The sequence below is a fragment of the Scomber scombrus genome, chromosome 4, assembly GCF_963691925.1.
Source record: "Scomber scombrus chromosome 4, fScoSco1.1, whole genome shotgun sequence".
Lineage (NCBI taxonomy): Eukaryota > Metazoa > Chordata > Actinopteri > Scombriformes > Scombridae > Scomber > Scomber scombrus.
In genome coordinates, this window is record NC_084973.1 from 22,069,189 (window position 1) to 22,094,084 (window position 24,896).

Here is a 24,896-nt window from a genome sequence, read left to right on the forward strand (position 1 = left end):
CACACACAATTATTTGTTAGTAATTTGCAAATCGATTCACATACTCATTCTTTTCTTTTTAATTATTATTTATTATTAGTCTCATTATTATTATTGTTATCACAGATTTGGGTTTTCATGTGTCTTGGATAGTTTGATTTAATTAATTTTCAGGAGAGTAGCTGGTTGGGGGTTTACTCTGACGAAATGATGTTTTACTTCTGGGGGATTGATTTACATCCTAATTTGCTGTAATGGGCAAGAGTGTAAAAGGAGGCCAATAACATCTGAGCAGTGCCGACTGGTTTACTGAAAACTCTCAGCTGTACTTGATGATTCAAGCTGAAAAAAACAGTGACTATATTGCACGTATCTCTACAGATATGACTGTACATTGTCAGGAGAAAACAAAATAGCACAAAGTTCACCACACGAGATAAGTTTGTGGAGCCTGTTAAACCTCTCTGAGGGAGAGTTTGCCCACAGGTGATTTTTTTAAAACACCTTTCTTACCATGATAATATGTCACTGGTGTATTCACAGAGCACCAGAGAGTGTAGTGTGAGGATTAATCCTTTTTTTTTTTTGTCTGAACTTCTATGAAATACCACATTTTTTTGTTTGGATTGTTTCTATTATATTCTAAGGGAAACCCAATCTATGAACAGTTGAACAAGGTCTGAATTTTCAAGAGATCATACACATTTATTTAAAATATACAATAATAATAAGAAACACAAAGCACATTTAGTAATACCCAATAAGTGATGAGATTCACTTTATTCTAGATGAACATTACGATCCAGTGTAAAACAACAGAACACAATGAGGACAAAACATGAAACGCATTGACAAGTGAACTGTGAAGTCTGCAGGTGTGGCTCCTGGTACTAATAAATATAAGATTTTATTTGGATGTAACTGATGCAATTTTTTTGACGGCTTATGTATCACTTGACTTGTTGTTGTGTTTTGACCCTCAGGGCCACCGTACTTTCCTGCTTCATTACAGCATTATAGAAAATAAAGGTGAAAGAAAAAAGGGTGAATAAATCAGTCTGGTGAAGTTTATGGGAAGGGAAGTTTCCAGGAACTCATCATCATCATTACTCTCATCACCTCAATATAGCCTATACATTTTCTTCCTCTTTTCTCTCTCTCTATCTCTCAGACAAACGGGATGGGGGATGGGAGAAGGAGGGGACAGAGAGAGAGAGAGAGAGAGAGAGAGAGAGAGAGAGAGAAGGAGAGGAGGAGAAAGGACGACGTTAGGTGGTGGTGGGATGGCTTTGTGCAGAGAAGGAAGGAGAGTAACTCCTTGAGGAAAGGAGTCTCAGTGAATGAGCTCCTGTAAGCTGGACTGACACGGGAAAAGGAGCAGCGTTTTAAAACAAAGAACAACTTCTTCACTTAAGCCTGCAAAATCTTTACACTTTGACTTCCGGTAAGTAAACGAAAATACGCTAGGGATACTTCGTGTTGCTGTTTTAATGCACTTAATACCTGTTTGGCTTCAGGTGGCAGATATGAAATGATGTTGCTGAGAGACTCATTAATTAAACTTAACTTGGAGTTAATGCACCAACTCTCTCTCTCTCTCGCTCTCGCTCTCTCTCTCTCTCTCTCTCTCTCACTCTCACTCTCACTCTCTCTCACACACACACACACACACACACACACACACACACACACACACACACACACACACACACACACACACCGTGCAAGAAGTGCTACTTGAGATAACTGTCCCTTGATCTCTTTAATAGGATTGTTTTTTGGCAGCAATAAGTCTGTTTCTAAGTAGTACAAGTTTTGCATGCCTCATTGATTTTTCTTTTGTCCAGATAGATAATGCTGAAGCAGCCACCTGTATACAATTTGAATTTTATTTTTTGGTTTGAAAAAACAACAACATAAGAAGTTGGTCTCATTTAAGTAATGTCGATAAGGAGAAAGAACAATATGCTTCAAGGTGAAAGTGTAATGTCTACAGTTGCATCAGGTCTTACTATTTTCTGTGTTCAGGTTATAACATCTGGTTGTAGTTGGACTTCACTGCACAAAATCACCTCCACAAGAAGTCTAACTTCTTATCACACAGCACTTTTTTAAACATGTCTGCCCAGCAGCCTGCTGTTTTCACCACAAACCCCTGTCCTTGGAGTGCAGGGAGGGGGCCAGTCCAATGTGAGCCACCCATGGAGCTCTGCCCAATACACACTTAACTGTGATGGGAAGTGCTACTCCATCATAAACTAAACAAAACCAGGAAAATGTCCTGTGTTTATTCTAGCTGAGCTCAAGGACAAACCGGAGTAAAATGATGAGAGGAGGGAATCACCACTGTCTTTCAGAAATATATCAGAGGAAAAATCCATCATCTAATACTCACGCCGTTACAAATCAACACATTGCAGGAGATATTAGGTGATCTAATTATGTGGCTATTTACTAAAGTGAGTAACCCTAACCTGGCTTTGTTTCCTTGATTCAGTTTTGACAGTCCCTCCTGAGAACAAGTGCAAACCTGTTGTGTGTCACTGGTTGGAGCCGTGATAGTGATAACAGAGAAAGATGTCTTACAGTGGTTAAAAAAAGGAGAAGTTGTTGGTTTTAGCAACTAACAACAGCCTTGTGGTTATATGTCATTTTGATCTATTGAGTTTAATACCCGACAGAAGAGAACTTTGTCACTCTGCCTCTTCTGTGACTCATTTTAGCTTGTGAGAGTCTTAAAGATCAGCTAGTCTCTTTAAAACCATGTAGGAGACTCTAAAGGACCATAAAAAAATACTTTTAACATTCCATTAATTACTGATAGCATGTATTTGACATTACTGCTTACAATGAGTTCCTAGATGCATTCCCTGCCTTGTAACCTGTTGGTTTATATACAGATGCTCTGACATCAGAAACTTTAGAGGCCGCTAATAAACAGATAAATTGTACAATTTTCATAATGCAACTTGCTAACGTCTTTTATTAGATCATACTTGCCTGGTAAATGCCCATGTCTTTTCCCATGCAAAAATTAGTCTCCAAGTCCAAGCCGAGCTAACCTTGATGACATAATTAGGGGTGTATTCTCAGACAGTCCAAAAGCCAAAGAAGACTTGAAACAACAGTTTACTGAGTAGTATTTCATGTGACGAATACACTGATCTTTGTGTAAATTTGGGAAAGCACTCCTTATTAATGCAAGAAATGTTTATAATTTTTCAGACATATAGCTTGTGAGCACAATGATTATTGAAAATGAACCTTAATCTTAGATATGGAAGAATTTGTAAAATGACATAGAAGGATATTTTAACTGGCCTTGCTTATAACTGCATTATCACTCTAATGATAGATCAAGGAGACAAAATGTTCATTGTGATGGTTTACTTTTGTATTTTACACAAGTTTTAAGATTTCATATCAGACTGAAATGAGTGGAGGTAGGTGGGTAGGAAATGTATTTAAAAACTGATGGTATAGCACGCTTAGGCGATAATAGAAAGTATAAAGATTAATTAGTTAGTCATTTGCATGCAGAAAAAGATCTGAGGTCCTTTAGAAGTCACAGTGAAGGGGGCTGCATCCATCATCCGAACCTTTTAGAAACAAACTCTAGAGCAGAAGAAGTGAAGAGGGAGTAAAGCGAGGCCATGTCATGCTTGTCTTTGTGCAAGTGAAATGTGAGGGTCGCTGAGGGGGCTTTGTGCGTCAGAAGCTGTGGGGCCACTACAGAGTCAGCGTAAGGAGTGAGGGGCCGGGGTGTTGCACAGATTGAATAGGTTAGGGGCCACAGCGGCCTGTCTTTGAGAGGGAAGGATAGCATTCTGGGCCAACGGTGGCATGTCTTTGAGCACTGAAGAGTGAGTGAGGCGGGGGCCAGTGTCGGCACGTCTTTGTGCAGCCTTTCTTGAGTAGGGTTGCACCAGATGAAGAGGGCCGATTTTTATTCAGGCGTTTTTGGCACATGCACACACAAACACACACACAAACTGGCTTGGCTCATACTTTTCTCTGGGGAAGTCATGCGTTTTGATGCAATTATACCCTGGGTGAGTGAGCACAGGCTGGCACCTCTCACAGTTTATGGGTGAGTATTTGTTTTTGTGTTTGTGCGTCAGTAAAGTGGGCTGTATTGTTTTAGCACGCTGTTGGAGGGCTTCTCTCTGTCGTTTACAGTTTGGGGTCTCTCATTGTTATCGAAACCTCAGGCTCCCTAGTTGTATTTGAAAACTAGAGCTGCTGGCATTTCCACACTCCTCATACACAACCGGGGAATAACTTTTAATGGCTTTTTTATACATCTTGAATTGTTTTATAGTGTTTAATCTGGGTTTGTAAGTAAATCAAATCTAAACTATCTGCACCAAACATGCATTTTGATGGCCACCATCACTCACTAGTTGAAGTTATGAGACACAAGTTGTGGTAACTGTCTATCCATGGGAAACATTTTCTCCTCTTACAAGTCTTTCATTCACTGTTTATGGAAGGCTACAAAAGCGTCCGACTCACATGGTTATGGTTAGCGAAAAAGAAAGAGTTCTTGAGCACAGCGGCTCGGGTTGTTTCATAATATCTGGGAGGATTGAGAAAGCTCAAGTAAACGGAAGAGACTCTACTCATCTTTGTGCCTCTTCTATGTAGTGTTTCTATGTTATGCATGAATCACTCTCTCACTATCTCTCCTCTTTCTATGTATTGAGTGTGAAGCATGCTGCGTAAGCAGGTGTGGATGTTGCCTTCCCTAAGGCTACAGTCCTAGGTGTGACAATCAAAGGAGACCTGATGTACAACTCATTAAGGCTTTTTGTAACTTCTCTCGTAGCTTTTATGTCTGAAAGGCTTTTTCTTTCTCCACCCCTGGTGATAGACATGATTTGTGTTTCACAAGTAATCAAATCTGCCTTTCAGACTGCTGGGGGCAAAAAGAGCTTGCTGTTCATCTGTTGTTTTTCAGTATATATACAAATGATCTGTGATGAAAAGTTTACCTCTCAACACTGCAGGGCACGGGTGTCTTTATTCTGGAAAATGTTATGGCTTGTCTGCTATTCTCAACGTCAGCCACTCATCAGCTGCTCTCATAAAGCCATGATGTGTTTTAAGAAGGAAGCTTTTCCTTAGAGATTAATAAGAACGTGATTTTGAAACTGAGAGTTGAGGGTGTGATATTTTCCCAGTGTGTGGGTGGTGTCTGTTCAGCGTTCAGGCTACATTGCTTCACTCTCTCTCACTTTGACTCGGCTGCTTGCATTCTTTTATGAAAGAGGGATGAGTTTGGTCCTGTCCAACTCAGGCTGGTATCACACTAGTTTCGTATCTTTTGGAGGTTTTATTTTCTTGCAGATACAAATGGAAATTTGGGCCCTCATTGGTGGCCTGACTCCCACACTGTCTTGTTTGAGTAGTTGTGTATCGCTGACGATGATGATGGTAACAACCTCTTATGTGGTTTTGGTTTGAGGGCTTTCCTCCTGGCTGGTCCAGATGCATGACCAGACCCGACCAGGCACAGCAGCCAGTAGGGAACAGATTGCCTTGGTTTGAGGTTTCTGGTTCAGAATCTCTGAGTAAAGAAAGATGAGCTAATGGAGTCCTCTCAGCCCAGATCAACTGGGGGGAGTCATCTGATCTGGGTGGGTGATCCACCAACTCAAACAACCATTTCTAAACCAGGACAAGGTCATTGCCATTATAGGGGGAAAAAAGCGTTTTAATCTGATCTCTAACAGTTTATAAATGCATGTCCATGAATGGAATTGAGTCATGCAAACTCGTGTTAATGGCGGAGTCTAACTTCCCCTTCACAGAACAATCTGGGTCAACTGTGTTTCAGATCTCTCAACCACCCACCTTCAGTCCTCATGCACTTTCACTCTCCAGAGCAGACTACAGTGGCCTTCACTCATTACCTCAGCACCTTGGCATGCTACCAGCGCCTTTGCTCATATCTCAGACCAATTACTCTAGATTTACTACACAGCGGCCTCCTCTAACTAACGGCCAACTGACTGACCCACATATGCCTCGAATCTGCTGCTTTGTCTTGGACTTCAAAAAGGCTCTGGCTCAAACAGTTTTTACGCTTCATTAGTAGATATTTTATTGACCATACAGACTGCTTGGCCAACAGGTTTTAACAGCCAAAGTTGTAGTCCACATGGTTGGCTGTTGGCCTGTGGATTGTATTTTTTGCAAATTCCATGGGAGAAAGTTTGTCTCATAGCGGCAAGGAGGCTATTCATATTGGCCCACTGAATGAAGGATTGGAAGAGTGTGTATAAGTTGGCTTCAGGCCTTCACTGGTACATGCATATAATTCTGCATGGCTGGCAAGGTTTCTGTCAGGACAGGAGAGCAGTGTGGGAACAAACAGGTCCAGATCAGATGCACAATCACTCCACTGCTGATTCAGCTTTCATCTTTCATCTTCCAGCATATCTACTGGATTATCGGCCTAACTCAGCATCACGGACGAGTCACGGAAAGAACCATGAGATACATATCTATGACAGGGACATAGAGAGCTGCAGTAACAAAGATCTGACAGTATGATGATACATATCTATCAAAAGCAAATGGGAGGCAGAGACCTCTCACCCAGGGCGCCTTGGTCGCCGGGTAATGAATAAGTCATAATTCAGAGTAGCTGATGTGCCGTAAAGTGTAAAATACTACTCCCTCAGCACTCATGTAAACACATAAAATCTTGACCTCGCCAAGGAAGTACTGTTCAAGCACTTTCCCAGAAGTCTGCTGAACAACCAGCAAACAAGCGGAAAATATTCATCAGTTTCAGGATGTAGCGACATTTGTGCTCACTAAATGACACCACAAAGGGCCCAGACACATGCATATACACTGTGTATATAGGTCCACCCACAACACACATGCACAACCTCTCTACATGTGCAGAGTAGATTCACAAATATGAAACATTTACAAGAACTTTGATAATCAACATATTAGATGTATAGATTTTATGCCAATGTACAATACACACTTTTTAAGTCACCAAATACATTTGTAAACCTTCTAATTTCTCACCTGAAAGGCCAATATCACTTTTTAAAAATGTGAGAAATCCCTACTATGTACCTTCTCATATTACCCTGCTCTGAAACCCAGCAGAAAAAAGCCTCATCAAGTTTTTTATCTCCCTCTGAGTGCAATCCTCAGCCAGACTACAGAGAGCATGATGAGGTATGTGTCAAATGATTTCCTGTAAGAGCTGGGGGGAGATCGCACAAGGTGCCTGCCTGCTGCCCCAACAAGATATGTTTAACCTCCATCCCTGTAGTTTAAAGAGGCAGAGCTGCTAATTTGTGGGCATTGTAGTCTTAACAGGCAGCACCGTGCCTGGTTTTCATGGACTATAATCATCTCAAAACAGGAGACCCAAACTCCACAGCCAAGCTAAAACTGTGCCTGGGTGGCTTAAAACAAAAACCAGTGCAAACAAACACACACACACACACACACACACACACACACACACACACACACACACACACACACACACACACACACACACACACACATATACGGTTTGCAAGGGTGTGTGCTCAATATTCTCTTACATTTTTCCACATTTACACACATACTTTCACGTTGAAAAAACACAACATTTCTTGTATTTTAATTATAGCTATAAATAGAGCTAAAACACTGGCTGTTTTGAGCGAGTGCAAGTGTGCGAAACAATTGTAAGTACTGCAGAATGGAAACTGTGATAACAATTTGGAGAGTCATGGTTTGTGACGAGGCTTGGAATAAAGTCAAGGACTAGAATAGAATAGGACACACCTCAACCTCTCCTCAAGCACATAAACACACTTCAAATACATCACAATTAATGAAAACCTGCTTGTATTCTACTCTGTACTCTTGCTTAGGATGTTCCTTTTTCTACTTTTTCAAAAAAAAGCCTGTTTGAGGTACGACGGTTTAGATTGAAGATAACTTGAAAGATGATCACAATGCGCAACTTTGCCTCAGAAGCTGTTGGATGGACACTGTTGCTTCCTGTTTATTTTTGGCATTTCCTTCTTGGCTGATAATGAATAGTAACGTTGCTGATAGCTTATTTCTACAGTTGCTTTAAGCTTACTTGGAGTGTATTGGAAATTAGTGTCAACTGCAGTGCAATCCCCCAGTTTACCCACTCTTAGTTTATCCTCAAACTACATATTTATACGTAGACTGTGTATTTTGGCTGAGGGTTCACATAATCTCTAACTAGAATTCAAAATTGTAGAATGGGAGTAAAACTAAAGACACGCTACTGAAATTTTGCTCAAGCAGAGTAGATGGAATGAGATGAACTTGACTGGGAATGCCACAGATAGGCATCACTGTCAGACTCAAGACAAAGCAAACCTGCGCATACTAAAAGCAAAGTCGTTCATACTGAATAATCTGTCATCATCTATTGCAAAACTACTTGACAACACAACCATGCTGTGAGCTGGATCCTGATAAACTGAATCACACCTGCATCTTAAGTGTGTCAAATCCCATACCTGCTCCTCAGATGTTGTCACGCCTGGGATTTTGTTATCATGACCCAGTTTTGTCGGTTTGTTCGTATTCAACCCTGACTTCAGATGAATCATTCAGCCCTTTTTTAGCAGCATGAGATAAAACTCTTTATTTTGTGGCCTGGGAAATGTCTGAAGCCTTGAACTGGCTCCGATCATATCAGACAAAATACAACATCACTGTTCATTCCTTACATATGTGGTGCGTTGATTTACCATCGTGAGTGGAGACTGGCGGGGGAGTTATGTATAACCGAATACCACACTTATTCCCCTCAGGGCCCTAGCATGACTTGGAGCTCTTAAGAAAGCTTTGGTATTGAACTTTTTTATCACCAACAAAATGACACATGCAGCAAGAATTAGAGCGATAACATGATAGGACAATCCACTCTTATCAGTTTAACAATCCTCCCTCCCCTTTTATGTGAAAGTTATGAATCCATTAGGCTGAGGCAAATCCTGATTTATGACACATTTCATCGCGTGTACAGACTGGGACATTTTGAAACGTTTTGTTCACCCGTTGTACAAAACATATTTACTTCTGCAGGTATCTAGCCATATTGAAGGTTTATGTTTTTTTAATCTGTCTCTGAAATTTCTGCCTACACTACAGAACAATAGAGGTGAATATATTGTAATATGGGATGTTTATACAGCAACATGTTTACCTGTTAACCTGGATAATCCACACACCTGGCTGTTAACAGCAGAGCCTGAACGATACATCAAAGGTATTTTATCTTCTAAACTATAAAATGTTGGGCTCTGTACATATATTGACTGCTATTCTTTCATAGCTGATGATAAGGGATCCTTAGGGCTGCAATCTATGATTATTTCCATTATGGATTAATTTGCGGATCATTTTCTGGATTAATTGATTAATTGTTTAGTCTATGAAATGCGAAAAAATTGTGAACATTTTGAATTCCCAATTTTCAAAATGCCACTGTCATGTCTTCAATTTGCTTCATGTGTCTGACTAACAGGCCAAAACCTTAAGATATTGAAGTCACTGTTATTTATGACAAAGAAAAACAGTAATTCTTTACATAAAAGAAGGTGAAATCAGAAAATGTTTGGCATTTTTACTTGAATGACTGAAACAATTATTCGATTATAGTTGTGGATTAATTTTCTGTGGATTAATTTATTGATTAATCATTGAAGCTCTAAAAGTAATTAAAAAAACACATTCAAATATTAATAACATTTTGGCGGCCTCACAAATCTAGTATCAGTTTCTTCTTTAAATATAAGTTTCATAGGGAACTGCTAACAGCAATATGTGTGGATTATCCGGTCAAACCAGGACATTGTTAATGTTGTTGTTGGATGTTGTAATTGGAACTTTTCAATGCTGTGAACATCAAAAACATGTTTGCATTCATCTCCACATGTTGTGGCAGCAAAGATCTCAGATATAATATAGACTGGCATGGCTGAATACCACTAGCAGTAATTTAGAAAAACCCCTTTAGCTTCTCACCACCTTTTTTTTGATACACAGAGCTGTAAATATCAAGTCTCCTCCACTGACACAGGGAGGTCCACCAAGGCGACCCCGCCGTATTTAAACCAGATTCCACATATTTTCCTGTGTGTATCATAATGCTGGATCATGACATCAGAGGGCTTCTGAGAAACCTCCATGCTCCCACGAGACCACGTCTGTGTCGAGGCCAGTGTGGCCACAGCAACTAAATCATAACATAGCAACACAGTCACAATCACTGTGATTGGGACATATACACACTGGCTCACACAGTTGAACAGTTTGAACGGACGCACGCACGCACACACACACACACGCACATGTTACATGTTATATGTAATCAAGTTTTGATTACAATTGAAAAGAGAAGAAAGAAATCAGATTTTTCCCTGCAGCATCAAAAATAACAACAAAATTCTCCAATAAAGCCAATAACCACTCCCTTTCATTTTGTTGCATTTATTTATACTATAATTTAATAGTGAACTAAATGATGGCGCTCCAGTTGATGTCATGTGTGTTCTTGTCACGGCATCAATAATCTGGCATGTCTCACTGTGTTACTATTGAATGCTGTGTGCTGTAGCAGAACTCTGATCTGTGCTGACAGCGGCTCACATAAAGCTCCTGTCATTTTACAGATAAAATCAAACACAAAAAGTTCTCTTGAGTATGAGCAAAATGGGGGCAGGAACTTTGTTGTTTCTAGCAGTTTTATGAATGAGTGTGTGACCATTGTGTGATTCATCATGACTGTTTCAACACTCTGGCTTCACGTCAACAGACATCTGGATGTGTTGCTCATGGCATGCTCACAGCTGGCTGATAGTGAATTTGAAGTAGCACTCTTTGTGGGAATGTCCTGGGACTGTACGTGTTTCACAAATAAAAACGGTACAAATTGGACATCCTGTGTGGCAAATCCAGCAAACACAAGGGAGTCTGGTGATTCACAGTGGCTGGAAACAAATTGCTTCTCATCCTTCCCACACTGCTGTCCCTTTTTAATGTCTCCTTCCCCCCTTGTGCACATTAGTTACTCCCACTTTTCTCCATGTGTCAGTGATGCAGTTTATTACTCTCTGTGTGTCTGTAGGTGTGACTTTATGATTGCGCCATGGCTGAGGGAAGCTGTTTCGGTGCATTGTAGCTGTATGAGACAACCAGAAACGGACCTCCACTCAAGGAACAAAAGAAGAGAGAAAGACGTAGAACCATGAGGGGAGGGAAAACATTTGCTCAGAGAGAATAAGATCAGCAGCCCATCTGGACCTGGACACTGAACCTTTTGGACTATTCTATTTGTAAGGACAGGAATTTTAACTTCCCAATCCCTGTCACTTGGAGGAGCTTTAAACAGTTTCAAGAATATTTCAGTTACTTTTTTATCATCAACAAATTAAAGTTAACACCATGTGCCATGTTATTGTGACATGCCGCTCCATGCTCTGGACGCTGCTCAGTATCGTGGTGGCCTTTGCTGAGCTTATCGCCTTCATGAGCCCTGATTGGCTGCTGGGATCCCCTCGGACGGACACCAGTGTAAGCAGGGAGTACAGACCATCTCTCGGCCTCTACAGCCGCTGCCTTCATATTGGGACCTGGGGAAGAGGGGTGAGCTGCGGGCCATATGCCAGCTCATTTGGAGAGGTGGCCAGTGGCTTCTGGCAGGCAGCCATGTTGTTCCTGGCAGCAGGGACATTGTTGCTTGGGGTCGTGGCCTGTATGTCCATCTTCACCTTGTGCTTCCAGAGCATCCTGAAGAAAAGCATATTCAACATCTGTGGACTGCTCCAGGCTATCGCAGGTGAGGGGTGGATGATGGTGTATGTGTGAAATTCTGTGTCCAGATCTTCCATAAAACTGCTATGTTATAATTTTTCATCAGAAAATAAATTCCATTCAGAGTTCAGTATACTTACTAAAAGATCTATTTTGGCAATTTGCCTGCTATTTTGCATTTAATTCAATAGCTTAAACTACTTTAAACTGAAGGACAACCAATATGAAGAGAGATGATGTGCCTCAAGCGTCTCCAGTCAAAACTGGGGACTGCAGTTAAGTGGTATTAAATACTTTAGACTACTAGGCCAAGAAACACCCACAAGTTACTCACTTCTTAATGTAGCAAAGACAAGGATGAGGATGATCCACTTTGATTCTATAAAACAAATGTTTACGTAAAACTGTAAAATAAAACTGAAAACTGAGCACACTGTAATTGTACATTTTAATATTATTAATATGTAATTTTATATCATTTCACTTAAAAAACAACAACATATAGACACATTTTAAATTACACTATTGTCAAAAATATTTTCTGTGTGCTGCCTTTGGGTTTACACATTCATAGTGCTAGTTAAAAAAGAAGGGATATTGAAAATTCACACAAAATTTCTAGCATCTAAACTGTGTCTCAGTGACTGAGGATAGAAAAAAAGGGAAGAAATATGGAAACACCCAGGAAACTGACCATCTGCATACATCTCTCCTGCTACCTAAGCTAATTTTAATGATCTGCTCATGAAGTCCACAGAGACTAGCTTACACGTCTATGCAAGTATAGTGAGGTTTTATTGTCATGCCGTAGCCTTTAGGGAATTTAAGTGTTGCTGTTGATTTTACAAGTTGAAACATCTGAGTTTAGAAGTTGCCAACATCCAGTGTTACTTTGTGTCGCTTTTTTCCTAGTTGAAGGTTAGATATTCCAATCAAAATCTCTCCAGGTCTTACTGCATGTTTCAACAAACTGCCACAGGTATGTTTGACTGGACGGGCCTGTCGACGAGATAATCTATCATTATGTGACTTCACTGTAGGGGGCGGTCAAATAGGGTCATTCCTCTCATCGCAAATCAAATGCTTGTCAGCTGAAAAATACATGTATTCTTCACTTGCATTGAGTCATTGTGTTCCCAGCTGCAGTGCAATCTGTTTGTGCTCTCAACCCCAATGTTTACATGTACGTGACTGAACCCCTTTTCTCATTGTCTGCTCTCCTTACAGGCCTCTTGCTGATGGTGGGTCTCATGCTGTACCCTGCTGGTTGGGGTTCAGAGAAGGTGATCAGCTACTGCGGCTCTGAGGCCTTGCCCTTCAGGCCGGCTCTGTGCTCCCTTGGATGGGCGTTCTACGCAGCAATTGGAGGAACGCTGGCCTCCTTCCTGTGCGCCGTTTTGTCTGCGCAGGCTGAAATTGCCACCTCCAGCGATAAGGTTCAAGAGGAGATTGAAGAGGGGAAGAGTCTGATCTGCTTGCTCTGAGCCTTCACAAATTACAGCATCTTTGGTGCGGTTTCTCTGATATGGACACCGGCTCCTTTTAGTGGAAAGAGGACCCACATTTCCCTGAATGGTTTTCATGATTCATGATGGCCTGAATAAAATCATCTGATTGTTGACGAAACATAAACAGTTTTTTCAAATCTTGAGGCATGATATTATGTCCTGAAAACCACTGTATCCTGAATTTACCAAGAAGTAGGAAACCACATATTATTCTCCTAACACAACTTCAGGTTAAACAAAAAGGCCTTGGTACAGCAGCAGGCTAAGGAACATTACCTGTTTACTCGTCTGTTGTGTTTGTCCAAGATACTGTGTTAATAATTCTTGCTATAAACAAACCACTGTACTATCATCTTGGTAGTGGATACATTGTTAGTGTTACTGTGGACAGGTTCAATACATTGTTATGATGTTTATTCACCTGCAAACCTCAACAAACCACTGAACAGTAGCAGATGTGTCCACTAAAATGCTCCACAATAGCTTGCAAATGTTCTCTGTGTGCGTGTGTGTGTGAGAGATAGACATCAAGTGTTGACGTTCCTAAATGCTCATATGTTCTGGCTCTGTGGCACAGCAGGACAGTAATACTACTCACGATTTATGATGTGCCACTTTAAGGGATTGTTCACTTCAAAGGGAGTTCCTCCTAATGGATTGTTTGTGGGTCTGTTGCACTGCATAATAACTGGAGTGTATGCAGAAAAAGAACAGAGGCTTGCCATATGTTTCACTGTGGTAAGCTTTCATTAGGGGGATGTTTGCTCACATCAAGATAAAGGAGGCTGTGCTGTAGCTTATTCTAAGTTACCTTATGACACGCAGAGAACCATGCAAACAAGATCTGTCTTTGTAAAGAGGTCCAAGACAGAATCTTTTATTTTTATTTTTATATAAAGGTCAAGAGACTGTCAAAAACTCCTTACAGGTCATCAGTGTTGCCACTGCAGTGTCCCTCTGTCATTTTGTTTTGCACTTATTTCATTTATTTTCTCACTTCTGTTTTGATTTTTTCAATTGTGCTCCATAAGTCACTGTATGTGTAAAATGATTCATGTGATTGCTTTTATTCATTGTTAGATGAGATGTGCAATAATTGCTGTGAAAGCGAGTGGATGAAATGAGTGAAACCATAACATGAAATTGTATCACAAAGCATTTCTAGTCTGTCTGTGCTTAAATTAATGTGGTGACTGTCAGCTGTTTTTGTTACATTAACAAGAGTTAACAGCATTTCTGGCACATTGTATAGAGCTACAAGTATGAAAGGTTGATGTGTTTTTTGAGAGAAATAGTCTGTTCTTTGTACCCAAATAAACCAATCCTTTATTAAATGTGTCTTTGGTGGATGTGTAAAAAGTATCTTTTACACTGATGTGCATACAGCAAGTTTCTACTTTCATGCTTCTTTCCTGTTTAAGATGAACTTTCGGAGGAAACACTGACACCTAGTGATGAAATGTGGACAATGCAGAACAGTTTATTGCAAGATAAATTGGAGAAAATTCTTTACGATCAGATTGTAAAGAAGACGTACAACATATTTCTACTGAAGAGACTATCTATGTATTTATTAAATACTGGAGATTTTCTTCTTCAAACTGAAACTATTCAAAGCTTGAAAAGGAAACTCACTTTTTGGCTTAACTGCCTGCAACTCACAGTACACATCCGCAACCTGTGACAAAGGTTCTGTGAGCATACATTACTTCAATTTAAAAGGCTAATACCACTGATACTGAGCAAACATCTTGTGGAAGCAATAGTTTTAAGTAAAAACACATGATCACTTGACATTTTTTGCTTGATATACACAAGAAGCTCAGATACAGGTTGTGTAACTACTTAATAGTTTCCTGAAAATAAGTCAAATGCTACAACAAACAAATGTTTCTTTCAAATTTTATTTCATGTTAATACCATAAATATACAAAACTCAAACTATTTCACATGCGACAAAGGCCAGACAAGAGTGCATTACGTTTTCTTTTTACATGTGATTGATTATGGGGATCAAATTTTCAACTTTACAAAATGTACAAGTGTCCCTTTTAAATGATTTTCTTCTCTGATTCAGTGAAATAACATGGTCACAGGTCAAAAACACAGTTATGTGTTAGCAAACTTAAAACACGTTCTTTACTGTAGACCAGCTCTTGCCAAATAGATCAAGAGATTACCCACTGTGGCTTGGCTTCATGTGACAACTGTTTAAAACTAGAGCTACATGGGAATCATGTGGGTGTATGTAGAAAAAAAGTGTGTAATATCTTAAAGTAAGACATGGCAAGGGAACACATCACAAACCAAGATTTAAAAACAAATCTATATGGACATTTGGTAGATTTCTCACAGCTTTTCAGGACATACAGTAGAATAACACTTGAGGGAGATTTTTCTTTTTCCTTTCATAACAATCATTCATAGATCTTCATCCACACACGCACACCTCTTGCAGGATCCAGTTGCAAAGTCATTAACATTGAACACTTTTTTAAAATCTAGCTGATGCTATGATCATGTCATTACAAAACCACACAAACATAATACATTATGTAAAATCAAACCACATAAAATGGAGATTCAAACAACTTAAATTACACCATAAATAAAAACATGTTGCTTTCTGCACTAGGTTCAACGTAAAACAAGAAATGTGCAATGAATTTAAAACAAAACAAAAAAATGTTTCCAAACAAGAAAAATACTGCCAAGATGTAGGCCTGTCATTTCCAATTACTGACCTTCAACTTTGTAACACTCGCAGGAGTATTTCGTCCACTGAAATGCTCAGTCCCACACATGTATAATAACAGCGGCACCAGTCATCAGTCGTCTATCATGCACATCTCCAGACACTCACCAACACTATGAGAAGTGCAAAAGCACGACACAAATGCAACCCACATTCATATTCTCAGTGACAGTCTGTACAACTTTGTGCTGAATAACACCATTATCATTGTATATAAATTAATGCATCTGATATCACTGAATATGCGTCAGTCCTTAGTTAGCTTAATGCTCATTTTGGCTAAGAAAGTTCTGATGCCAATAATCTGATACTTACAAGAGGAAATTCAATGGATTGATTTTTTGTATTTAAAAATACAGACTGTATTTGACAGTCTGTTCAGATCACATACACATAATATCAATCTTTACACTATTTTATGTATGTGTGTTAATCCAAGTCATCCTCTGTGAGAAAAGGCAGGTCACATCTCTCAGTTCTCCCTCTCGCTTCTGTTGGCCTGTTTGGTGACAGTAAGATATGTGTCGTTTTCAGAAGGAAACATGATAACAGGAGGCCACGACCAAGTGACTCAAATTTATAGCAGCGTTAGTTTTTAACCAAGTGTGAAGAGCTACAAAAACAACTGAGATAGAGCCACATAGTAGTCTGTTAATGTCACACATACATGAAGGAAAATGCAAATACTTTTCCCCAGTTTTTCCCCCATTCTAGTGCACCATGGCATGACTTTTACAGACTTCTTTTACATTTGAGGTGAGAACCGCTGACCTGACCTGGACGTTCAGTGGGTCTTTACAAATAGATCCGTACATTATCAATCAGTCAAACAGCCAACCGGACATGCAATAACCTTACAGCTCATTTTCTCACATAAACCGAGAGATTTTAAGTAGGCAGGTATTACCGCCGAACAGGTGACCCCTGTAGCCAGAGAAAAGGCTAATTAATAGTGGATAGAATGACTTTGCCAAAGAAATAGCTACCTTGTTGAGTGTGCTAAAAACGCACGTCATTACCATGCTGTCAAATCTTAGTAAACCACAGAAATACTGACACATCACCAATCAGAGTAGCATAAAGAGTGGGAATATTTGTTCAACTCACAGTTATCTCTGGAGCACTGCGGGAAGGCCCTTAAATAAGAACATATAGACATATTCCTATTTATATTAATGAGGTTTTACCATATTCAAAATGGTATTTGTCTCAGACTAGAAGCGCTGATATATGACGAGTTACAATTTACCTTTCAGATCTCAATGACTAAGCACTGGATTATCAAAAAAAACCCAAAAAAACAAAACAAGCCAGAGCCACAATTTTTCTCAAAGTGAAATAAACATTCACACGCAGGCCCACCTGTTCAAACATGCACTGTACTTTCGGTATGTGAGCAAGAAAACAGAACTATGTGCAAAACACCATGGTCAGATTATCACTTTTCATGAATCCTGTATTTACCAGGCGTAAAAGCTGCTTGGAGGTCATCATCACCATGACAAAAATAAGGTATGCTAGTACGTCGACCTCTGCCTGGCCTAGGATCACCTCGAGGAGACAGAAGAACAAGGAAAGCGAAGGAGTGCTTAAAGAGAGTGTGAGATGAAATCCCACACAATGGGAACAAACCTTGAGTCACTTAGTTGATGTTTCGAGGGATGTGAGCAGACAGTCACCTGACTGAAAAGCTTACAGGGTAGATGTAGGAGAGTTTGTTTATATTTGATTGTGAGTGAAGATGGACAACTCTGGCCACTTTATCTGCCTGTAATTCTGTTATTTCTGCTCTCTGACTCTTTACACCTTTTTAACAAAGTCTGCAGGGCCATCTTAGCATAATGGCTTTCATAAATAGAATCAATTTGATCTAAGAACCAGCAGGGCCAGAGTTGTGCATCTCCAACTTTTGACTGTGTGTGCATATGTTTGTATGTGTGAGCATGTGTGTATGTATGTGAGTGTCAGTTTATGGATGAGGTTTGAAGGCCCCGCGGGCAGCATTGGACGCAGCATTAGCTGCAGCGTTGGCGGCTGCAGTCTGAACGGTCTTGTTAGACATGACCCCGGTTGCAAACTCCTGCTGGGCCTTCTCAAAACTAGCACCGGTAGTACGATACAGTGCGTGCACCTAGAAAGAGAAGAAGAAACATATCTTTGTTAAGTGATGTATCACAAGACCGTATGTGCACATTATGACATGATTCAGTTACAGTCCATTGAACATAGCAACGGGTGCCAACATGCTGGAGTAGTCTGTGAGTGTGTTACCTTTTTAAACATGATGAGCGAGCCCACAGACAGTGCAGTGAACAGAGCTGAGATGAGTAACATGATGATGCCCACTGGGATACTGGTGTTCAGACCAGTTAAAGCTGCGATCCAACCACTGAACCGAACAAGACAATGACAACATGAGTGAAGTTCAGTACACACTCATAGAGGTACAGGATCATTAAGTGTAAACAATACTCACCATGTTCCCCAGCCAGTGATGCCAATACTTTGAAGTACGTGAACTCCAAACTGACAGATATAGACGAAGAAGAAGACGAAGAAGCGGAATGAACTGTCGCTCCTGTAGTGGAGACAGAGAATGAGGTACTGAGAAAGAACAGTATGAGGTCAGTAATATGATAAAACATAATTTATTCAACTTTCACTTTAATTTAACCTTTAATCCCACTCCACTTCCTCAAGTCTGTCAAAGTCTGCATGTATTTTATGTTGTAAGGCTGTGCCAAATGCTTCAAAACATCTTCAGAATGAACTGGATGCAGACCGAAAAACACCAGCAGCACAAGCGACACGGAAGCAGTCCAGCAGGGCGGAGAGGAGGAGGAGGCACCTGCACTGTGACTCACTCTCCCCCACTGCTTCCGTCCTCTCTCTTCACTCTCCTCACACCTCGCTCCTATCCCCTACAAAGCTTTGAATACATTTGAATAATTGCTGCTGAAGCTTTGTAGCCCCAAAAAAAGGTATTTGGAACAGCCTTAGTATGTTATGTAAACTTAAGGGTCAAGGTCAGATTTGGTCATAAATAATTTGGTTTTCTGTAGGTGTGCTGGTAGAATAGGGGACGAGGATGAAAAATAAGCTTCTACAACCCCCAAGAATTTCCAAAGTCAACTACCTCCCTCTTTTCAAATTTCATACAGCAATTACCGCCTTTAGCTTCAGCATGTTGTGGATGTCCACAGAGACATGTATCTGCATCTTTTTAATGCTGCAGAAGCTGGTTTGTATTAACATGTATCTTCTCACCTGAAAGCCCCGTAAAGCGGTCTGTACCAGCAGACAAAGGAACAGGGGGTAAACAGCAGGAACCATAGCATGGCCAGGCCGAAATCTACACCACGGGTGGCATCCACACAGAACCAGGCCAGACAGCCAAACATGTTCACAAAAAGCGTGCCTGCATGAACTGGTGGGAAAAAAAACAACATGAAGAACTTTTGTGTCATTTGAGTACAAAAACACAACAGAACTACAATTTATGCTCAGAAAAATGAAAAATATTGTTTCTGTCTTTTAATGTCATTGTGATAGATGAGCAGACAAGATGTTTGTTAACAAAGATATGTTTCAGAGCAGGTGGCTTCTCTCTTCTTTGGGGAATCCACTTACACATCCAAAGGTTGTACATGATCTTAACGGTCTTCTGGAACTCTATGGGAATGTCCACAGCGATGTCGTGGTAGAAACATGGCCCGACGGGGAATTTCTCCGGCAGCGGGGGCCAGTTATTCTTGCGTCCTGCAAGGACAATGACAGCAGTGTTTGGATGATGTCTAGCTATGTGCAGTATATACACAAAATCAAGTGTGTGTGGAAGAATGGAGGCAAGAATGAAACCTTTTGAAAACCCTGTATTAGCATTTTTGGTGTATAACTTGACCCATACCCTAAAATAATAAAATATATGTAAGGTATTGGAATAAAAAAACAAAAAATATTGGCTTTATATTTTATGCCAATGGCCAAATAGCTTTATATATATATATATATATATGAATATATGTTAATTACACCCCTTTGTATAGTATACAACATACTCAATATTAATATTGCAGCTGATACATGTAAGGTCTAACATACTGTACCTATTTTCTGTACCTAAGTTCTTCCCAGATTTGAGATACTTTTTATAACGTGAGATACAGTGAAGAATTTTTCCTGTATTATATATTTTTTATCTTGAAGAGTACAGCTTGCTCCTCCTCTATGGACTCTTTTCACAGCAGACATTTTGACTTGTCGAAGCAGGAAAACCACAGTTGTAAATAATAACATTAACAATGGCTCCATTACATTAAGCGTCCCAGTGAGCCTTGTCAGTGAGTGAGCGTGCACAATACGAACCCCTTAACTGGCTTACTAAAAAAAATGCAGCCATTGATAGTGCTATTCATTCCAACTGTGCTTTTTCTGCATTGACAAGACAAAATGAAAGTGAAAACGGTGTATAATTTTTGTTATGGCATGATGAAACTGGTGGCCACAATATAAACCTAAAGGAATGTAACATTACCTGGGAGAGCCCTGTGTTTCTATGCTGTGAGGATATCTTTTATTAAAACAATTGAAATGGGACTACAGAATGGGAGAAAAACACTTTCAGAAGCAGTGGTGGTCATGGTAACACATCAACTTTCGTATTAGTCTCATGAACATTATTCAGAGTGTTGCTTTGAATATAAACGAACAGTCAACTGAGTCAACCAAACTCTGAGATCAAATGGGGCCCGTGGGTGAAAAAGGTGAATGACTGATGGTCTGAGTGACTGACCTCCTGCACCTCCGTGGGACTGTAACTCTCTCTCCCGACGATCAAGCTCTGCTGCTTTCTTCTCCAACTCCTCCTGCCTTCTCAACAACTCAGCCTGAGCACGTGCCTGGTCCTAACATGCACACAGAAATGATCTTAACATTAATTCCCAAAAAATCTGACAGGAGTTATGATGTCTAACATGGTAAATAATGACAACTTTTCCACTCAGGTAAGCTTAGGTGTGGAACAGGAAACAGGCAGGTTACAATTGCAAAATGAATCAACTACTATCTGCTTCAGTTAGTACTAAACCAGCTCTGAAATGGCACTGTGAGTAGAAAGCTACAAGTGGGAAAAGAGGAACAGGGAACATGAAACAGGAAACATCAGATGATAGACAGTACCTCATTACGCCGCTGTTGGGTCATCTGAGTATAGATATGAAGGACATGAGATAAGGTGCACCAGAAGCAAACAAAAAGAAGAAAAGAAAAAGAAAAGATGTGTTGTGTTGTGAATCACAATGTTGAGAACGCGCATTGTCAGTCTAGCCTGGACAAATGAAAGTCAAAAGAAAACTACATCTGATTGAACGTACATTCAAAAAACATGTTTTTGTGTGTAATACCTGAGTCTGTAGCTGTGAGTAAGCCGGCGGCTCTTCTGTGGGCTTCATGATGGCAGGTTGCGTGTTCTGGGAAGGTGCAGTAGGAGTAGTTTTGGAAGCATTTCCAGGGGCTGCCTGTAAACAAGCAGAGATTCTCGCTGTTAATATTTGTGCATTCAAAAGACAGACTATGAATCAAAACTGTAATTAGGCCACAGTCATATTTTGTCAGTGAAATCCTCTGTGACTAAGAGATGGAGGAGAGAAAGAGGGTAGTGGATAAAATGAGGTCACTGACTCAGGAACACACACACACAGACTCATCAATAGCGATGTTAGTTAAGCTGACCGTTCTGGCGTCTGTGAAAGGGTTATACTCCTCCAGACCACCAGGAGGGACAGACTGGGTCACCTGCGTCACCGAAGGATCCTACAGGGTGGAAAGGACCATATAGGATTTTAGTGGGTGAAAACTACAAAAAACTTTGATTTTTGTTGATACAATTCAACCTTTATCTTGCATGCAAAACCACAGCTGGCCAAACAGTCAATTGGTTTAAATCAACACGTGCTGAAAAATTCTCATAGTTGTGTTGGACATCAAAAAACAGGATGTAAATGCAGCACGAAGAATATCTATATGTTATAATATTGAATTTGCAGTGAATTTACTTGATCATGTGGCAATTTGAAACACTGTGAATGGGACCAGGTGCAGAGGGAACTGGAAAAGGGCACTAATATCATGCTTGCTTGCTTGACAGGACAGTCTGTAGTGGCCCACTATAAAGAGCCAACAGGCTGCAGGCTTTCATACCAACCAAAGACTCCACCCACTGATCGCCACACCTTCAAGTGGAGTGGAGGTAGCCAACCCCAAAATCACTTCATGAGGGGAATTTGTTTGAAATGAAAACCTGCAGATTGTTGGTTCTCCATTGGCAGCCCCTGGTCTATGATGAGAGAAAGGACGATTTACATGAGAAAATACAACTGTGCACAATGCATGATAAGGGGCTGATGACTGTAGCACAATAAACAGCATGTATCATGTATAGCATGTATATCAGTGTAGGTCGTCAGTAACATGTTGTGTCAACTGAATTATGATAATGTTATACTGCATTTATGGCCAAGAAAACATCGTAAGACCTTGTGCTCTCTGGTTCCCGTGTAAATATATTTTCAACAAATGTGCAAAACTGTGTAATTCGGCCTTCAACTTTTACTTCTTATCAGACAAAGGCTAGAGAAAGAAACTCGCCAGGGAGGAAACACAGACAAGGATTCAGTCTTCGACTTTAATTCTCAGCAGAGACTGAAAGAAACTCTCTAGAGATACAGTGTAATAATTCAAAATATACATGTTTGGGTGACTGATTGGCAGTATGTGGAAATACTACCACTGAACTTCATACAGCAAACTGGGAGATCTGCATTTGCAAACATGAACTTTGAGACATATGCAAAGGTAAATACGGTTTATAACAGGATGTGTGTACATTATTCATACTGTATAATTTGCAAAGGTAAGTAAGGTTCATGATAGGATATGCTTACATTGCTCACACTGTATTAGATATATGCAACGGTATGTGAGGTTTATAGTAGGATATATGTACAATGCTCATACTATATTAGATATATGAAAAGGTAAGTAAGGTTTATAACAGGATATATAAATTGCTCATACTGTATTAAATATATGCACAGGTAAGTGAAGTTTATAACCAGACATATGTAAATTGATTAACTATATTAGATATATGCAAAGGTAAATAGGGTTTATAACAGTATATGTAAATTGATCACACTATATTAGATATATGCAAAGGTAAGTAAGGTTTATAACAGTATATATATGTAAATTGCACATACTGCGTTAGATGTATGTAAATATAAGTAAGGTTTATAACAGGATACATATACATTGCTCATACAGTATTGAATATATGCAAAGGTACGTAGATTTATAATAGAGCGCTGCTGTGATAATACACAACGTCGTAAGTACAATTACGGCCACAACTTTGCATTTCAACTTAATTTGGAAACAATTCAAGCACACAATGTCAATAAGTGATGCCAACAAATGTTTACTGACAGTGGGACAAAGCCAGTCGGCTAACATCATGTGTCTTTGTTAGTAGTTGGCAACCAATTAAAAACAAACATCATCAATAATAATATGCTAAATTAACCGTGATAGCTGCCTGTGCGAGGTGATAACGTGGCAGAGATAAGATAAAGACAGTAAATGATCATTAGCTCTTCCAAAGGGAAACCTCTGGCTAGCTGTCAGTGAGCAGGGATGCTAAAGTAACACTGGCCTCACTGGGGCTTTTCAGGGCTTACATTAGCTAGCTAGCTAGCTCAGTTAGCTACCTGAAAGGGATTGCTGAAGTCCGGGTCCGCGAAGGGGTTGCTGTCAAAATCTGACATTGTTCAGCCTTTCAGATGAGGGTGTCCTGTGTGTCTCTAGGGAAAGGTCAGCCCCTTTGATTTCACTGCCTTTCTCTGCCGCTCTGCAGTCTTTTACGCCTCCTGCTGATGGAGACCCCTTCGCTTAGCAAGTTAGCACAGTAGCACAAAAATGGCAGGAGAGGAGGAGGAGGAGGGAGGAGGAAGAGGGAGGAGGAGGAGAGGATGCGTGATGAGCGGCGGCACCCTGACTCCCTCTACGTCACTAATGTTTGGAGAGGTACAGTAAGTATATTTAGGGTTTATAATGAGAAAAACTAATAAGACATTTCATCTCAGAGATAGTGAAAATGAAGAGAAAGACAAAGATGTTGTTTATCTTGTAGCTACAGTTGATTTTGTTGCTGGGAAAATTCCATATACACAAGAAGAAATGGACTGACTCCAAGCCAAACTTTGGACACTTTGCTCAAGAACTAAATCAATATGGCACCACAATTAAGGACATTATAAACAGTAAGGCAATGAAAACAAACTGTATTTTTGAAAAATACTTGATGTGATTGTTTCCCTGGCAGAAACAGATGTTTGTATATATTGTTTATATTTAATTAAAAAAAAAAAAAAGTATATTTAGGGTTGGGAAGGTTACTTTGGAAGTGAAATATATGTACATATCTGTCTGTACTGTTCATACTCTATATCCATATTTATTCAGCTCTTATAATGTTACTGTTAATACACTGCACATATCCTTACTGTAAACCGTACCACTTGATTAACTGTATACTACTGTCTACACTGCACTATATGTCACATACTGTAAATTGTTATGCAACCATGTAGTTCAATTTTCCATATTTATTGTATGTAATTTTGTCAGTATCAGTATTTGCTTTCTACCATGCACAAATAAAAATGTAACTGAACTTTTGTTGTGTAATTGTAAACCAACAATATAGTAAAAACACACGCAAAAGCAGATTTTGCACGGGCACTGCACTAGTTTATTTAATGTGGTGTGTT

At 39.9% G+C, this 24,896-nt stretch overlaps 2 protein-coding genes across 2 annotated transcripts; one reads left to right on the forward strand and one right to left on the reverse strand.

Moving 5' to 3' along the window:
- The first annotated feature begins 1,288 nt into the window (after window positions 1-1,288).
- Window positions 1,289-14,127, forward strand: LOC133979509 (LHFPL tetraspan subfamily member 2a protein-like). Its single transcript, XM_062418038.1, has 3 exons — window positions 1,289-1,423; window positions 11,120-11,830; window positions 13,033-14,127. The coding sequence occupies exons 2-3, from the start codon at window positions 11,437-11,439 to the stop codon at window positions 13,287-13,289; spliced, it is 651 nt and encodes a 216-aa protein (XP_062274022.1). The 5' UTR covers window positions 1,289-1,423; window positions 11,120-11,436; the 3' UTR covers window positions 13,290-14,127.
- A 1,099-nt stretch (window positions 14,128-15,226) lies between these two features.
- LOC133978932 (secretory carrier-associated membrane protein 1-like) lies at window positions 15,227-23,972 on the reverse strand. The gene is made up of 9 exons (XM_062417292.1): window positions 23,835-23,972; window positions 21,799-21,879; window positions 21,471-21,584; window positions 20,861-20,972; window positions 19,699-19,827; window positions 19,336-19,495; window positions 18,545-18,646; window positions 18,340-18,457; window positions 15,227-18,199 (listed from the first exon to the last, which is right to left on the reverse strand). Exons 1-9 carry the CDS (start codon window positions 23,889-23,891, stop codon window positions 18,038-18,040), a joined length of 1,035 nt encoding a protein of 344 aa, XP_062273276.1. The 5' UTR covers window positions 23,892-23,972; the 3' UTR covers window positions 15,227-18,037.
- Between the last annotated feature and the right edge of the window lie 924 nt (window positions 23,973-24,896).

What these genes read in the sequence shown, in the direction of transcription:
- LOC133979509 (XM_062418038.1), top strand. Translation starts at nt 11,437, where the DNA reads ATGTGCCATGTTATTGTGACATGCCGCTCCATGCTCTGGACGCTGCTC. An exon ending in ACTGCTCCAGGCTATCGCAG is followed by an intron (nt 11,831 to 13,032) that starts GTGAGGGGTGGA and finishes CTCTCCTTACAG; the next exon opens with GCCTCTTGCTGATGGTGGGT.
- LOC133978932 (XM_062417292.1), bottom strand. Translation starts at nt 23,891, where the DNA reads ATGTCAGATTTTGACAGCAACCCCTTCGCGGACCCGGACTTCAGCAAT. An exon ending in ACTTCAGCAATCCCTTTCAG is followed by an intron (nt 21,880 to 23,834) that starts GTAGCTAACTGA and finishes TCCACCCTGTAG; the next exon opens with GATCCTTCGGTGACGCAGGT. An exon ending in CCGCTTTACGGGGCTTTCAG is followed by an intron (nt 18,647 to 19,335) that starts GTGAGAAGATAC and finishes TCTCCACTACAG; the next exon opens with GAGCGACAGTTCATTCCGCT.